The following is an 18,637-nucleotide window of genomic DNA, read 5'->3' as shown; positions in this document are numbered from 1 at the left end:
TGCAGGCCAAGGGACTCTCAAGAGTCTTCTCCAACACCACAGTTTGAAAGTATTGATTCTTCGGCACTCAGCCTTCTTTACGGTTCAACTATCACACCCATACATACTACCGGAAAAATCATAGCTTTGACTAGACGGACCTTTGTTGGCAAAGTTAAGAGAGAAAGAACACAATGGGCTGGATGCAATGAAATGTTATGAAGGGTAAAAGAGTCAGTGGATCATTAATAGAAATGATTTTTTTAAATTTCATCAATTAAGGTTTTCTTTTTATGTTTTTATGAGGATTCTTATTGCTGGGCAACAGGGTTTGGTTTGCTATAAAAACCTTTAGGTAAGGGAAAGTTTCCTCAGTAGGACATCCTAACCAAATATGTGGAAATTCAGCATTAATTATGAAATACAAATACCAAACAATAAAAGACCATCTGCAAAGACTAACCGAGGGTGAGTATATACCCTGTACTAAGGTAACACCGCTAACTTCTGCTAGGGAAAAGAGAGCTGTCATTTGTCCAGCTCAACTTTTACGTAATTAAACATGTTTATAAACCATAAAAATGTACAAATTCTCTGTAGAAAGTTTAAAAATGCAGATAAAAAATAAACCTGCTTAAAGTCCTCTTTACTACAGTTTTACTCCTTTTAAAATTTTAGCATATTATGCATCCAGTCCTAAATTATTTTTGAAATTGTGATATTATGTTTTCTACCTTAGTTTTGAACCTATCAGGGTTATCTTCCCTCATCCAAATACCCTACATTTGAAAGGCCGCAATATACATACTGTAACATTCATCTTTGTTCATACTTGATGGATTTCTTTTCATTAGATAAATTTTTAGATAGTTTATCACTGGACAAGTGTGATATCTTCCTCTGCTTTGCGTGTGTCTGTTTGATTTTTATTCACAGTGCCCAATTTCTATCCTTAAAGAGTTTATATTCCTAACAGCATTAAAACACATGGCTGGTATCAATCAAGATGGCGGAGGAGTAGGACGGGGAGACCACTTTCTCTCCTACAAATTCATCAAAAGAATAACTGAACGCAGAGCAAACTTCGCAAAACAACTTCTGATCGCTAGCTGAGGTCATCAGGTGCCCAGAAAAGCAGCCCATTGTCTTCGAAAGGAGGTAGGACAAAATATAAAAGATTAAAAGTGAGACAAAAGAGCTAAGGACGGAGATCCGTCCCGGGAAGGGAATCTTAGGCGGCCTTGCTTGGAGTAGGGTCCGGGCCTGAGTGCCCTGAGGGCAATCGGAGGGAGCTTCTGTGAGGTGCCAACTTGAACTGTGGGAGACCAAAGGAGAGAGAGTAAATTAACCAGCCGGAACACACTGCCGGCCGTTCGCAGAACAAAGAGACCGAGAAAATCCAGAGAAGAGCTAGTAGGCTGCGGACCGGCCCAGCCCCGCCGCAGGCAGGAGGCGGGGGAAGGGGAAGGTCGCGGCGAGACACATGGCGCAGGCACCCGACCAGCGCGGGCGGGGACTGGGGCTGGGGACGCGGAGGGCGGAAGGCGCGCGCACCCGACTGGCGCCAGCGGAAACTGAGTCTGGGTCCGCGGAAGGGAGTGGGCGCGCCACACCTGGGGAGAGTGCGCCCACCAAGCCCCTGGCTGCCTGGACCGCTCTGACGGGGAAGGCACAGAGAGCAGGCGCAGCTCTTCGTTCCGCGCTTTTGTCTAACACCCGAGGGCTGGAACCTCGCGCAGCGCGGGGCGCGCTCCATATAGAACAGCCGGGAGCCTGAGCAGCGCAGACGGAGAAAGCGGCGTCAACCCCTCCCGGCAGCGCCAGCCCGTCCCCACAGCGCCAGCCGCTCCCTGCCCCGCAGAGCAACAGAACTAGCTACCTGAATAAGAGTCCACCTCCGCCCGCCTGTGTCAGGGCAGAAATGAGGCTCTGAAGAGACCGGCAAACAGAAGCCAAATAAACAAAGGGAACCGCCTCAGAAGGGACTGGTGCAACAGATTAAAATCCCTCTAGAAAACACTGACTACACCGAAAGGGGCCTGTAGATATCGAGAAGTGTAAGCTGGAACGAGGAGCTATCTGAAACTGAGCCGAACCCACACTGACCGCAACAGCTCCAGAGAAACTCCTAGATATAATTTTACTTTTTTCTTTTTTTTTTCTTTTTTCTTTTTTATTATCTTTTCTTTTTTATTTTCCTTTAAAATCCCCTATTACTCCCCCATTACTCCTTAACTTTCATTTCCATAGATTTTTACGATGTTTTTAATTAGGGGAAAAAAAAAATTTTTTTTTCTTTCTTTTTTTCTTTTTCTTTTTTTTCTTCTTCTTTTTTCTTTCCTTTTTCTCTTCTATTTTCTAAAAAATAAAGTCCTTTAGTACTCCTCTACTACTCCTTAATTTTCATTTTCAATACACTATAACCTTACAAAAAAAAAAAAAAAGAAGCAAAGCCCTATTTTTAAACCGAATATTATTCTCTCCCATCTTGACTCTCTTTCTACCTCAGAAACACCTCTATTTTCCTTCCTTTTCCCCTTCTCTTCTCAATCCAATTCTGTGAAACTCTGTGGTTGTTCTGGACTGTGGAGAACACTTAGGGAACAGAGTACTGCCTAGATCTGTCTCTCTTCTCTCGAATCCCCCCCTCCCTTTTCTCCTCCTGCTCACCTCTATCTCCTTCCTCCCTCTCCTCTTCTTCATGTAACTCTGTGAACCTCTCTGGGTGTCCCTCACGGTGGAGAATCTTTTCACCATTAACCTAGAAGTTTTATTATCAGTGCTGTATAGTTGGAGAAGTCTTGAGACTACTGGAAGAATAAAACTGAAATCCAGAGGCAGGAGACTTAAGCCCCAAACCTGAGAACACCAGAAAACTCCTGACTACATGGAACTTTAAGTAATAAGTGACCGTCCAAAAGCCTCCATACCTACACTGAAACCAACCACCACCCAAGAGCCAATAAGTTTTAGAGCAAAACATACCACGCAAATTCTCCAGCAACGCAGGAACATAGCCCTGAACGTCAACATACAGGCTGCCCAAGGACACACCTAACACATAGACCCATCTCAAAACTCATTACTGGGCACTCCATTGCTCTCCAAAGAGAAGAAATCAAATTGCACGCACCAGTACACTGACGCAAGCTTCCCTAACCAGGAAACCTTGACAAGCGAATCGTCTAACCCCACCCATTGGGTAAATCCTCCACAATAAAAAGGAACCACAGACCTCCAGAATACAGAAAGCCCACTCCAGACACAGCAATCTAAACAAGATGAAAAGGCAAAGAAATACCCAACAGGTAAAGGAACATGAAAAATGCCCACCAAGTCAAACAAAAGAGGAGGAGATAGGGAATCTACCTGAAAAAGAATATAGAATAATGATAATAAAAATGATCCAAAATCTTGAAAACAAAATGGAGTTACAGATAAATAGCCTGGAAACAAAGATTGAAAAGATACAAGAAATGTTTAATAAAGACCTAGAAGAAATAAAAAAGAGTCAATTAAAAATGAATAATGCAATGAATGAGATCAAAAACACTTTGGAGGGAACCAAGAGTAGACTAACGGAAGCAGAAGATAGGATAAGTGAGATAGAAGATAAAATGGTGGAAATAAATGAAGCAGAGAGGAAAAAAGAAAAAAGGATCAAAAGAAATGAGGACAACCTCAGGGACCTCTGGGACAATGTGAAACACCCCAACATTCGAATCATAGGAATTCCAGAAGAAGAAGACAAAAAGAAAGGCCATGAGAAAATACTCGAGGAGATAATAGCTGAAAACTTCCCTAAAATGGGGAAGGAAATAGCCACTCAAGTCCAAGAAACCCAGAGAGTCCCAAACAGGATAAACCCAAGGCGAAACACACCAAGACACATATTAATCAAACTAACAAAGATCAAACACAAAGAACAAATATTAAAAGCAGCAAGGGAAAAACAACAAATAACACACAAAGGGATTCCCATAAGGATAACAGCTGACCTATCAATAGAAACCCTCCAGGCCAGAAGGGAATGGCAGGACGTCCTGAAAGTAATGAAAGAGAATAACCTACAACCTAGATTACTGTATCCAGCAAGGATCTCATTCAGATATGAAGGAGAACTCAAAAGCTTTACAGATAAGCAAAAGCTGAGAGAATTCAGCACCACAAAACCAGCTCTTCAACAAATGCTAAAGGATCTTCTCTAGACAGGAAATGCAGAAAGGTTGTATAAACGTGAACCCAAAACAACAAAGTAAATGGCAACGGGACCACACCTATCAATAATTACCTTAAATGTAAATGGGTTGAATGCCCCAACCAAAAGACAAAGATTGGCTGAATGGATACAAAAACAAGACCCCTATATATGCTGTCTACAAGAGACCCACCTCAAAGCAAGAGACACATACAGACTAAAAGTGAAGGGCTGGAAAAAAAATATTTCACACAAACGGAGACCAAAAGAAAGCAGGAGTCGCAATACTCATATCAGATAAAATAGACTTTCAAATAAAGGCTGTGAAAAGAGACAAAGAAGGACACTACATAATGATCAAAGGATCAATCCAAGAAGAAGATTATTAACAATTATAAAATATATTGGATGCACCCAACATTAGCGAGCACCGCTATGTACGGCAAACACTACGAATATGGAAAGAGGAAAATTAACAGTAACACAATAATAGTGGGAGACTTTAATACCCCACTCACAACTATGGATAGATCAACTAAACAGAAAATTAACAGGGAAACACAAACCTTAAATGACACAATGGACCAGCTTGACCTAATTGATATCTATAGGACATTTCACCCCAAAACAATCAATTTCACCTTTTTCTCAAGTGCACACGAACCTTCTCCAGAATAGATCACATCCTGGGCCATAAATCTGGTCTTGGAAAATTCAAAAAAATTGAAATCATTCCAGTCATCTTTTCTGACCACAGTGCAGTAAGATTAGATCTCAATTACAGGAAAAAAAATTGTTAAAACTTCAAACATATGGAGGCTAAATAACACGCTTCTGAATAACCAACAAATCATAGAAGAAATCAAAAAGGAAATCAAAATATGCATAGAAATGAATGAAAATGAAAACACAACAACCCAAAACCTATGGGACACTGTAAAAGCAGTGCTAAGGGGAAGGTTCATAGCATTACAGGCTTACCTCAAGAAACAAGAAAAAAAAAACCAAATAAATAACCTAACTCTACACCTAAAGCAACTAGAGAAGGAAGAAATGAAGAACCCCAGGGTTAGTAGAAGGAAAGAAATCTTAAAAATTAGGGCAGAAATAAATGCAAAAGAAACTAAAGAGACCATAGCAAAAATCAACAAAGCTAAAAGCTGGTTTTTTGAAAAAATAAACAAAATTGACAAGCCATTAGCAAGACTCATTAAGAAACAAAGAGAGAAGAACCAAATTAACAAAATTAGAAATGAAAATGGAGAGATCACAACAGACAACACTGAAATACAAAGGATCATAAGAGACTACTACCAGCAGCTCTATGCCAATAAAATGGACAACTTGGATGAAATGGACAAATTCTTAGAAAAGTATAACTTTCCAAAACTGAACCAGGAAGAAATAGAAGATCTTAACAGACCCATCACAAGCAAGGAAATCGAAACTGTCATCAAAAATCTTCCAGCAAACAAAAGCCCAGACCAGATGGCTTCACAGCTGAATTCTACCAAAAATTTAGAGAAGAGCTAACACCTATCTTACTCAAACTCTTCCAGAAAATTGCAGATGAAGGTAAGCTTCCAAACTCATTCTATGAGGCCACCATCACCCTAATTCCAAAACCAGACAAAGATGCCACAAAAAAGAAAACTACAGGCCAATATCACTGATGAACATAGATGCAAAAATCCTTAACAAAATTCTAGAAACAGAATCAACAACATATTAAAAAAATCATACACCATGACCAAGTGGGCTTTATCCCAGGAATGCAAGGATTCTTTAATATCCGCAAATCAATCAATGTAATACACCACATTAACAAATTGAAAGATAAAAACCATATGATTATCTCAATAGATGCAGAGAAAGCCTTTGACAAAATTCAACACTCATTTATGATTAAAACTCTCCAAAAAGCAGGAATAGAAGGAACATACCTCAACATAATAAAAGCTATATATGACAAACCCACAGGCAAGCATCACCCTCAATGGTGAAAAATTGAAAGCATTTCCCCTGAAATCAGGAACAAGACAAGGGTGCCCACTCTCACCACTACTATTCAACATAGTGTTGGAAGTTTTGGCCACAGCAATCAGAGCAGAAAAAGAAGTAAAAGAATCCAGATAGGAAAAGAAGTGAAACTCTCACTGTTTGCAGATGACATGATCCTCTACATAGAAAACCCTAAAGACTCTACCAGAAAATTACTAGAGCTAATCAATGAATATAGTAAAGTTGCAGGATATAAAATTAACACACAGAAATCCCTTGCATTCCTATATACTAACAATGAAAAAACAGAAAGAGAAATTAAGGAAACAATACCATTCACCATTGCAACAAAAAGAATAAAATACTTAGGAGTATATCTACCTAAAGAAACAAAAGACCTATACATAGAAAACTATAAAACACTGATGAAAGAAATCAAAGAGGACACAAACAGATGGAGAAACATACCGTGTTCATGGATTGGAAGAATCAATATTGTCAAAATGGCTATTCTACCTAAAGCAATCTATAGATTCAATGCAATCCCTATCAAGTTACCAACGGTATTTTTCACAGAACTAGACCAAAGAATTTCACAATTTGTATGGAAATACAAAAAACCTCGAATAGCCAAAGTAATCTTGAGAAAGAAGAATGGAACTGGAGGAATCAACCTGCCTGACTTCAGACTCTACTACAAAGCCACAGTCATCAAGACAGTATGGTACTGGCACAAAGACAGAAACATAGATCAATGGAACAGAATAGAAAGCCAAGAGGTAAATCCACGGACCGATGGACACCTTATCTTTGACAAAGGAGGCAAGGATATACAATGGAAAAAAGACAACCTCTTTAACAAGTGGTGCTGGGATAACTGGTCAACCACTTGTAAAAGAATGAAACTAGACCACTTTCTAACACCATACACAAAAATAAACTCAAAATGGATTAAAGATCTAAATGTAAGACCAGAAACTATAAAACTCCTAGAGGAGAACATAGGCAAAACACTCTCCGACATAAATCACAGCAAGATCCTCTACGACCCACCTCCCAGAATATTGGAAATAAAAGCAAAACTAAACAAATGGGACCTAGTGAAACTTAAAAGCTTTTGCACTACAAAGGAAACTATAAGTAAGGTGAAAAGACAGCCCTCAGATTGGGAGAAAATAATAGCAAATGAAGAAACAGACAAAGGATTAATCTCAAAAATATACAAGCAACTCCTGCAGCTCAATTCCAGAAAAATAAATGACCCAATCAAAAAATGGGCCAAAGAACTAAACAGACATTTCTCCAAAGAAGACATACAGATGGCTAACAAACACATGAAAAGATGCTCAACATCACTCATTATTAGAGAAATGCAAATCAAAACCACAATGAGGTACCATTACACGCCAGTCAGGATGGCTGCTATCCAAAAGTCTACAAGCAATAAATGCTGGAGAGGGTGTGGAGAAAAGGGAACCCTCTTACACTGTTGGTGGGAATGCAAACTAGTACAGCCACTATGGAGAACAGTGTGGAGATTTCTTAAAAAACTGGAAATAGAACTGCCATATGACCCAGCAATCCCACTTCTGGGCATACACACTGAGGAAACCAGATCTGAAAGAGACACGTGCACCCCAATGTTCATCGCAGCACTGTTTATAATAGCCAGGACATGGAAGCAACCTAGATGCCCATCAGCAGATGAATGGATAAGGAAGCTGTGGTACATATACACCATGGAATATTACTCAGCCATTAAAAAGAATTCATTTGAATCAGTCCTAATGAGATGGATGAAACTGGAGCCCATTATACAGAGTGAAGTAAGCCAGAAAGATAAAGAACATTACAGCATACTAACACATATATATGGAATTTAGAAAGATGGTAACGATAACCCTATATGCAAAACGGAAAAAGAGACACAGAAATACAGAACAGACTTTTGAACTCTGTGGGAGAATGTGAGGGTGGGATATTTCAAAAGAACAGCATGTATACTATATATGGTGAAACAGATCACCAGCCCAGGTGGGATGCATGAGACAAGTGCTCGGGCCTGGTGCACTGGGAAGACCCAGAGGAATCGGGTGGAGAGGGAGGTGGGAGGGGGGATCGGGATGGGGAATACGTGTAAATCTATGGCTGATTCATATCAATGTATGACAAAAAAATAAAAAAAAACAAAAAACAAAAAAAACACATGGCTAAATTTGTCCACTCTTACCAAAGGATAAAGATTTTTCACCTTTTCAAATGTAGAGATAAAGATGGTGCATTACGTTTTAATAGTATACATTTTTTAAAAAATTTAACTGACCATTTGTTTTCTTTTGTAAATTATATTTTTGGTTTGTATTGTATAAGGATATTTATCATTCTGTAGTTGATTTTTAAGAGCCTTTAATCAGTAAATCTATTGACCTTTGAGCTTTACTATAAGTTATAAGTTTTTTCCGTGTTGTTTGCCTTTAATTTTGTTTATGATTTTCAAAAAAGACAATGGTTAAAAAAAATACACATGCTCAAATCACAGGCTTGAAACCCTCTCACTTGCAGCTTTATGCCTATTAACATTTTAGTATGTTACCTATAGTTGCCAAAGTAAAAATCTGCCTTAGATAAATAACAGTTTGGAAATCCAGTAGCGATGGCAATGGGGTTGTGGGCATTCCCAGAGAGGTTATTTTTTCATTTTTGATTTCTATTGTTTTTGATGGGGCAGTTATCCTAGGAATTCAAATTGGGAATTATCATATTTTTAGTGCTTAGTTTCACCAGGTACCTCAGCTTGAAGTCAGCAAAGAAACACAAACCTCAGAAACAAATCCTCCAAATGACTGCCACTATTTCCATCTACTTCCAACAATAATTCATGATCCTAGATTTGCACATCCAATATCATCATGAAGCCCCTTGCTATTTTAAATATAGTCTTGCTACTTCCCTGGTGGCTCAGACGGTAAAGTGTCTGCCTACAATGCAGGAGACCCAGGTTCGACCCCTGGGTTGGGAAGATCCTCTGGAGAAGGAAATGACAACTCACTCCAGTACTCTTGCCTGGAAAAATCCCATGGACGGAGGAGCATGGTAGGCTACAGTCCATGGGATCGCAAAGAGTTGGACATGACTGAGCAACTTCTTTTTCTTTCTTGCCACAGGAACCTGACTTCCTAGACTTTTGTCACCAACAAAGGCTCTCATTTAGGTTGCACTTTGTAGCCACCTGCATCCCTCAGTCCAACTGCCACTACTGCCTTAGAAATTCTGCTGACCCAGAAGGACTCAGCGTGAACCTTCTTTCAAGGTTGCACAGTCCACCCTTAGGTTTCCCTGGTGGCTCAGTGGTAAAGAAAATGCCAGCATGCAGGAGACATGGGTTCAATCCCTGGGTCGGAAAGATCCCCTGGAGATGAAAAGGCAATCCACTCCACTGTTTTTGCCTGGGAAATCCCATGGACATAGAAGCCTGGTGGGTTGCAGTCCATAGGGTTGCCAAGAGTCAGACAAGACTGGGCAACTAAACAACAGATCTACTCTCATCTTCAGCTCTAGAGTTCTGAAATTTGACAGTTCCATGATCCAAAAGCTCACAGAGCTGAACATGTACACAAGGAATAAGAAAAAAAGTACTGTCAGAGAGGGTGGAGAGCATCCGCATCTTATTACCATCACCATTACCTCAGGTAGAGTACTCTAGATTGGATGATGAACCTAAACAAGTACTTCAAGGCTTTCAAAGCAGCAAAAAGCAATTCCGTCTTGCTGGAATCATCTGCATGTGCCACGTAAAAGTTCAGTACCTTGGAGAGTTTCCTGAAAAGGATGAGAAAGAGAAAAGCGTCAATGGGGCAAAGTGGTATTCTTGGGCCTAAGGTACACTATACAAACGGGAACTTGGCTTCCTGGGGAAGTAGAAGTCATAACTATAGTAATTATTTCTTCTAGAAATTTCCTCTTCACTGCAGTCTAGGCTTTGAGCTTCCCTTCTGCTTACAAACAAGGGATAGTTTCTTTTCCTTTGCAGGATTCTTTTTAAAAGGATGAAGAAAAAGAGCTGAAGGGATGTGAACTGGGAGAGCATTTTAATCTCTAGTATGCTATACAGGGGCTTCCCAGGTGGAGGAGTGGTGAAGAATCCTCCTGCCAATGTAGGAGACATGGGTTCGATCCTTGGGTCATGAATATCCCCTGGAGGAGGAAATGGCAACCTACTCTAGTATTCTTGTCTGGGAAATCCCATGGACAGAGGAACCTGGCAGGCTACAGTCCATGGGGTCGCAAAGACTTGGACATGACTTACTGACTAAAACACAACATGTTATGCTGACTTTTTCAAATGTTCCTGTAAGGACGGACTTGTCTGCATAAGTAGTCCCCTTAAAAGAAATCTAATTCCCTCCAATCTGCCCCAACTTTTTAGAATCCCTAAATTGGAGCCAGATGAAAATTTTACTGTATGGGAAGAAGAGCAGCCCAGAGTTCTGAGCAGCTGAACAGATAAAACTGCTCTGGGATTGCTCTTTATGCTTTTCTAGAGCCTCTGGACTAGGCATTGTTTTAATCTTGGGCCATCTCACATTTTTGAGGGCACTGAAATTTTGAACTTTTCTTCTAGCAATCTTTTTGAGTTTTCCCAGTATTAAGAAAAATTCATAGGAATCATGTAGAATTGATCAATTATTGCAAATCAACTCAGATTACCAGAATCACACTACTTGGAGCCCTGCACTTGGCTCTGTGTAACAAAGATCCAAAGATAGGATTCTGTCTTTTTCTTTTTTTGAGTACAGTTGACTTAAAATGTTGTGTTAGTTCAAGGTATACAGCAGAGTGCATCAGTTACACATATACATACACCCACTCTGGTTTTAATGTTTTTCCCATACAGGCCATTACAGAATACTGAGTGGAGTTTCCTGTAATATACAGTGGGTCTTATTGTTAATAGTTCTCTATTTTATACACGGTAGTATATATGTAGTGTGTGTATGTCAATCTTCCTGTTTATCCCTCTCCCCTGTATCCCCTGGTAACCATAAGTTTGTTTTCTCCATCTGTGACTCTACTTCTGCTTTGTAAATAAGTTCGTTTGTACTATTTGTTCATCACGTTGCCAAGGGTCCATATAGTCAAAGCTATGGTTTTTCCAGAGTTGGACCACAAAGAAGACTGAATGCCAAAAAATTAATGCTTTTGAGTTGTGGTGCTGGAGAAGACTCTTGAGAGTTCCTTGAACTGAAAGGAGTTCAACCAAGTCAATCCTAAAGGAAATCAACCCTGAATATTCACTGGAAGGACTGATGCTGAAGCTCCAATATTCTGGCCATTTGATGCAAAGAGTTGACTCATTGGAAAAGACCCTGATACTGGAAAAGACTGAAGGCAGGAGAAGGGGGTGACAGAGGACGAGATGGTTGATTGGCATCACTGACTCGATGGACATGGGTTTGAGCAAACTCCGAGAGATAGCCAAGGACAGGGAACCCTGGCGTGCTACAGTCCATGAGGTCGCAAGGAGTCGGACACGACTGAGTGACTGAACAACAACTTTTTTTTTAGGATTCCATAAATAAGCACGATCATATGAAGGATTTTGTCTCTTGTGGCTACTGCCTTGGAAATTCAGGCTACTGGGTGTAAAGAGCTGCCTCACTGGTTTATCTGCTGTTTCCCTGAACCTAGTGGGCATTATATCCATTGTGTTAATTGCTGATTAAGCTACATTAACACGTCTTTAATGTCACGTATGTTTTATTACATTTCTGAACCATTATGCAAATAAAACCGAGAACTTTCTTGTTTAGTTCAGAAAAAGACGCATAGGATCAAAGGTCTGAGTGGCAGAGCCGGTCAGCAGGTAGCCTGACAGATCGGCTGGCAACAATTGGCACAATCAGGCATAAGCCACTGTCGAGACATCCCTGTCACCTCAGCTACACTCCTGTCACTATGGTGCTGCTCTGCACAAAAACCAGAACGCAAGGGGCTGGGGGACAGGCCACACTGGGCTGAGCTGGGCTCTGCAAGGCAAAGCTCAGAGGAAACATGAGTCAGGTCTCATACTCCAAAGACAGAAAGAAGGCTTCACCCTGGGAAAGGTGGGGACCACTCCCTCTTATGCAAAAGAAAGAAAACTCAACCTTCTTCTATCCTCTAAGCCAGTGGTCCCCAACTTTTCTGGCACCAGGGACCAGTTTGGTGGAGGACAATTTTTCTGCAGACCAGGGGAACAGAAAATAGTTTTCAGGGTGATTTTCATAAGGAGTTCATAGTCTAGATCCCTTGCAAGCACAGTTCACAGGAGGGGTCACTCCTATGAGAATCTAATGACAACACTGATCTGATAGGAGGCAGAGCTCAAGCGGTGATGTGAGGGATGGGAAGTGGCTGTAAATACAGATGAAGCTTCCTTCATGTGATCACCAGTCACTCACCGCCTGCTGTGGGACCTGGTTCCTATTGGGTCACTGACTGGTATCAGCCCATGACCCGGGGGTAGGGGACCCCTGCTCTAAGCAATGACTTCTACAAAGATTTGCTGTGTAGAGTTGAGGGCATGACCTACAGTTCTACCACATGTGGTCCTCCTTCACCTTCTGATTGATCCCATTGGCACCTCTGGCTGAACCCACTGACATCCCCCCCTCCTAAGATCTTGGGTAGGGTCCTGTGTCCTGGATCATGCTCCTAATAACTTCAACTCCTCACCTATAGATGCTCTGGATTCTTAAGGAAGTACAGCCTTATCTCTTCCATAACTTCCCAGAAATGAGGGCCTGAATATAATCCTTTTTCCATAGTTGGAATTGCTGGATGGTTCCCACTTTCCACCAGGAAGTTTAGCACAAAGTTCTGCACTTCAGAGGTGCAGGTCCTCAGCTCACGGCCTTCTGGTTTCTCAACAACCCAGCCCCTGGAGCACAAATCGACAATCCAACCACAGACCCTTCCCGGGCCTGGTACTCACACGTAGGCCAGCGTGGCGCTGAAGTGCTTGTAAATGTAGGTCTCGAGAACAGGGTTGAAATGCTGGAACTTGATGTCTCCTATCAGTGAAATGATAAACACCTGCCAAAGGTGAAAAATATAAATAACAGTACAGCACAAACCCTGGCATTCAGTCAACAAGCTGGGTCTCAATGTATGGGGTCTTCTTTTCCTTCTTGACTATTTTGGCAGCGTCCCCAACATTACTATTCCAGAGCTGAAGAGAAGTCTCAGGTTTCTTTTTACTTAACATGAACAAAGAAACCATGAAGTGTCAGGCACTGTGCTAAATGCTGGGAGGAAGACAATACAATCCAGCACCCCTGGTCTGAGAGCTGACCGCCAGAGAGAGAGGGCAGGACACAGGTAAACACGTCAGGGAAGGAAGTGGGGAGGGGTTCCCCGGGGGAATAATAGATACTATCCCAAGGATAGAACTAATGAAATACTGAAGGATGTCTCTCTCCTCAGCGTAATTCAGGTGCCTCTAAAACCTGAACTTCACCAGACTTCTGGGTCTCAATTTTCTGCTCAGATGTTAACTCTTATCAGGTCACATCTTATCACTACCAGACACATAACCAACAAATAACCACTTGGCACCTACTTATGATGCACGCATGCATGCTTAGTCACTCTGCCATTTCTGACTCTCTCCCACCCTATGGACTGCAGCCCACCAGGCTCCTCTGTCCATATTTCCCAAGCAAGAATACTGGAGTGGGTTTCCATTTCTTTCTCCAGGGGATCTTCCCCATCCAGGGATGAAATCTAGGTCTCTGGCATCTCCTGCATTGCAAGCAGTTACTTTACCACTGAGCCACCTGGGAAGCCCATGTTCTGGTTTAGGGCCAGACAATTTTAAATAGAGTAAAAGGGATTCCTATGTCAAATGTAGTAAAATACCTCATTTTCCCGAATGAGAAAGAAAAAGCCTATCAAAAAGGAAGATTAAACAGGAATTGAAGAAAAAAGTCTTGACTGTGAGTCAATTGTATCTAGGTCCCACCTTGGTGGTCTAGTGGTTAAGAGTCCATCTTCCAATGCAGGGGACACAGGTTCAATCCTGGGCTGGGGAACTAAGATCCCACATGCCACGGGGCAACTAAGCCTGAGCACTGCAGCTAGAGAGAAGTTCAAGCACTGCAACTAAGACCCATCACAGCCAAAACTAAATAAATAAAAATTTTAACTCAATTGTATCTAACATTACCTCTGGGAATGTTGCCTCAAGAATTAATCAGAGAGATGTATACAAATATTTATGCAGGAGGATACTGTCACCATTATTTATAATAGTGAACTATCAAAAACCACAAAGTTGTGAGAATGAATACTAGATTAACATGTGTAACTGCTTACCAGTGCATCAAACACGAGGAAGTCATATGTTTCATCATCTGACATTTCCATCATGATGTTAAAAAGTGCATCTAGTGTATCTTGCAAAAACTGAAGATAAGAAAAACAGAGAGGTTATCTGGTGCTTTCAGTTTAGCTCCAGAGTGCAGAAATACGAGGAGAATTAGATTCCAAAAGAACAGGTTTAAAAATAGCATTTTCTTAACGACTGGCACACTTGCTTTCCAATGCAGACTAAGTGTTATGTTTACACTCATTGGGTTCATTTATGATACTGAACTAAGGATGCAGTAGCTGTAGTCTTATCTGTGAATGAATAAACATACCTTCACAATCTCTCCTCCATCCACCTCCATTAACTTCTTCAAGTTGTGTTTAATATTCTGAGGGCTCGAGCGCCAATTTAACAAGCCTAACAGGTCAACTGGGAAGAACAACCACAAACCATAAGCGTTAGACACAGATTTGCAGAGCAACCCACACACACTATTTCAGGACACAGTGACAGAGCTCTCCAGAGAAGATTATTGCTCCTACAGGGGGCTAGAACCTTACGCAGTCTTTTAATTTACTGTCTCTTACCTAAGTCAAAGAAAACCTTTTAGTCATCTTTCCTTCTTCACAGAGTGAAAAAAACCAACCACGAATGCACAAGAACAGAAAACAATTCCTGAACAGAACACACACCTCTCATGTAAGACATCACAGTCTCACACATGAATCACTTACATCACCTGCCCACCTTTAATTTGCTGCACTGCTTCATTTGTCCCTTGTCCCTGTGTGTGTCTTGATGGATGCAGAGGGGAAAATAAACTTACAAATGTACATTAACTCATTGAAATATCACATCCACACAGTAGAGATTTCATTGATTTTCTTAACTTAAAAACAATTTATTTTATATTGGAACATCATCGGTCTACAATGTTGGGTTAGCTTCAGGTGTACAGAGAAGTGATTTAGCTACAGTGAGTGAGTGCAAGTCACTCTGTAATGTCCAGCTCTTTGCAACCCCATGGACTACAGCCCGCCAGGCTCCTCTGTCTGCAACCCCACGGGCTACAGCCCGCCAGGCTCCTCTGTCTGCAACCCCACGGGCTACAGCCCGCCAGGCTCCTCTGTCTGCAACCCCACGGGCTACAGCCCGCCAGGCTCCTCTGTCTGCAACCCCACGGGCTACAGCCCGCCAGGCTCCTCTGTCTGCAACCCCACGGGCTACAGCCTGCCAGGCTCCTCTGTCTGCAACCCCATGGACTACAGCCCGCTAGGCTCTTCTGTCCAGGGAATTTTCCAGGCAAGGATACTGGATGGGTAGCCATTCTTTTCTCCAGGGGATCTTCCCTGGGTCTCCCAGGAATCAAACTCAGGTCTCCTGCTTTGCAGGCAGATTCTTTACCATTTCTGAACTGCCAGGGAAGCCTGATTTAATTATAAGAATATATAATATGTATATGTAAAAAGAATATATAAATACATATGTTCTTTCTCAGATTCTATTTCCCATACAGTTTATTACAGAGAATTATTATAATATATAAGAATAAATAAGAATTATTTAAGAATATATATGTATAATCAGTTCAGTTGCTCAGTCGTGTCTGACTCTTCGAGACCCCATGAATCGCAGCATGCCAGGCCTCCCTGTTCATCACCAACTCCCGGAGTCTACCCAAACTCATGTGCATCTAGTCAGTGATACCATCCAACCATCTCATCCTCTGGTGCCCCCTTCTCCTCCTGCCCCCAATCCCTCCCAGGATCAGAGTCTTTTCCAATGAGTCAACTCTTCGCATCAGGTGGCCTAAGTATTGGAGTTTCAGCCTCAGCATCAGTCCTTCCAATGAACACCCAGGACTGATCTCCTTTAGGATGGACTGGTTGGATCTCCTTGCAGTCCAACGGACTCTCAAGAGTCTTCTCCAACACCACAGTACAAAAGCATCAACTCTTCGGCGCTCAGCTTTCTTCACGGTCCAACTCTCACATCCATACATGACCACTGGAAAAACCATAGCCTTGACTAGATGGACCTTTGTTGGCTAAGTAATATCTCTGATTCTTTAATATGCTATCTAAGTTGGTCATAACTTTCCTTCCAAGGAGTGTCTTTTAATTTCATGGCTGCAGTCACCATCTGCAGTGATTTTGGAGCCCAAAAAAATAAAGTCTGACACTGTTACCACTGTCTCCCCATCTATTTGCCATGAAGTGATGGGACCAGATGCCATGATCTTAGTCCTCTAAATGTTGAGCTTTAAGCCAACTTTTTCACTCTCCTCTTTCACTTTCATCAAGACGCTGTTTAGTTCTTCTTTCTTTCTGCCATAAAGGTGGTATCATCTGCATATCTGAGGTTACTGATATTTCTCCCGGCAATCTTGATTCCAGCTTGTGCTTCCTCCAGCCCAGCGTTTCTCATGATGTACTCTGCATAGAAGTTAAATAGGCAGGGTGACAATATACACCCTTGACGTACTCCTTTTCCTATTTGGAACCAGTCTGTAGTTCCATGTCCAGTTCTAACTGTTGCTTTCTGACCTGCATATAGGTTTCTAAGAGGCAGGTCAGGTGGTCTGGTGTTCCCATCTCTTTCAGAATTTTCCAGTTTATTGTGATCCACACATCAAAGGCTTGGCATAGTCAATAAAGCAGAAATAGAGGTTTTTCTGGAACTCTCTTGCTTTTTCAATGATTCAGCGGATGTTGGCAATTTGATCTCTGGTTCCTCTGCCTTTTCTAAACCAGCTTGAACATGTGTAATAATATATCATAATTGCAATAATATATAAGAATATATACAGTAATATGTAATTATATGTAAGAATATAGTTGTAATAATATACAATATGCAAAGATATATAATTATATATTATACATATAAATTATATATTCATATATATGTGTATATATAATAATATATCTATATGTATATATATTCTTTTTCAGATTATATTTCCTATGTAGATTATTACAGAGAACCACTCTGAGTAGAGTTCTGTGTGTTATACAATAAGTCCTTGATGGCTACCTATTTTATATATAGTAGTGTGTATATGTTAGTCTCAACCTCCTAATTTATCCCTCCACCCCACTTTTCCCCTTTGGTAACCATAGAACAGATTTTGTTTCATTTTATTTGCTCCATTTTTGAGATGAAGAAACTTAAGCTTTGTGAAATTAAATTAGCCGCCTTAGCTTACACAAATGCCAGAGAACAGTATGAATGGAATTTAATGACAGATTTTCTCTGATTCCCCAAAACCATGTCCTTGCTACTCTATCATACTCCCTCCCAGAGTTCTTCAAAGAAATAAAACAGATGGCAAATCAGATGGGTTGCTATATTGAAGGATGGAAGAACAGATGAATGGCCTGCAGGGTAACTCTGTGACAACAATCTTCGGGTGTTTCTTGATTTAAAATGCAGAATTTGGGATCTATAAACCACTTACAATGGGTTTCCCTGTGGTTTAGTGGTTAAGAATTCACCTACAGTGCAGGAGACCCAGGTTCGATCCTCGGGTCAGGACGATCTCCTGGAGAAGAAAATGGCAATTCAATCCAGTATGCTTGCCTGGCAAATCACATGGGCAGAGGGGCCTGGTGGACTACAGTCCGTGAGGTCACAAGTGTCAGACACGACTTAGCAACTACACAGCCACAAGCCATTTACAGGGCTAATGAACGTCTAGGTACTAAAAGTGTCACTAAAGTGATACTTTAGTGTCATACTAAAGCAGGCGTCTGGACCATTACTACTTTATCATTTTGTCTAGTGCATCAAGTTACTATTACTATTCCTAGAGCATTTTTTAGTAAGAGAACACTATGTATTTTTTAATCAATGGATTTGTATAAACACATATATAAGTAGTTGAAAATGTATTCTGTTCATGAGATCAGCCAACTTGCTTCAGTGTGTTTGTTTTACTGGCACGCACATGTTTAGTCCCTGGGAAGCCTCCAATGCCTAGAGAAAACCCACTGTCAACAAAATTAAATCCCAATAGCATTCACAGAAGGTGCTAAGGCTCCTCCTAGAGTTTGCCTGCCAGCCCATCACAGGCAGACAAATCAGCTCAATACTCCCCAGGATGAGGC

At 41.2% G+C, this 18,637-nt stretch overlaps 1 protein-coding gene and 1 non-coding gene across 3 annotated transcripts in view; one reads left to right on the top strand and one right to left on the bottom strand.

Moving 5' to 3' along the window:
- The window catches only part of DOCK5 (dedicator of cytokinesis 5), a 277,587-nt gene that overhangs the window by 81,236 nt on the left and 177,714 nt on the right, over nt 1-18,637 (bottom strand). For both annotated transcript variants that reach the window (XR_006266643.1, XM_043453375.1), the window contains exons 19-22: nt 14,860-14,957; nt 14,534-14,623; nt 13,152-13,252; nt 9,863-9,997 (exon numbers count right to left, since the gene is read on the bottom strand). Coding sequence is in view for 1 of the 2 variants with exons in the window: in XM_043453375.1 (XP_043309310.1) it covers nt 9,863-9,997; nt 13,152-13,252; nt 14,534-14,623; nt 14,860-14,957 (424 nt within the window). In the remaining variant the exon portion in view is untranslated. The remainder of the gene's footprint in view (nt 1-9,862; nt 9,998-13,151; nt 13,253-14,533; nt 14,624-14,859; nt 14,958-18,637) is intronic.
- TRNAC-ACA lies at nt 9,126-9,197 on the top strand. The gene has a single exon. It is a non-coding gene; the product is annotated as a tRNA-Cys (tRNA).

Source organism: Cervus canadensis, chromosome 30 (genome assembly GCF_019320065.1).
Source record: "Cervus canadensis isolate Bull #8, Minnesota chromosome 30, ASM1932006v1, whole genome shotgun sequence".
NCBI classification, from domain to species: domain Eukaryota; kingdom Metazoa; phylum Chordata; class Mammalia; order Artiodactyla; family Cervidae; genus Cervus; species Cervus canadensis.
The sequence above is the reverse complement of the archived record's forward strand: the minus strand, read 5'-3'. Positions and strand labels throughout refer to the sequence as shown.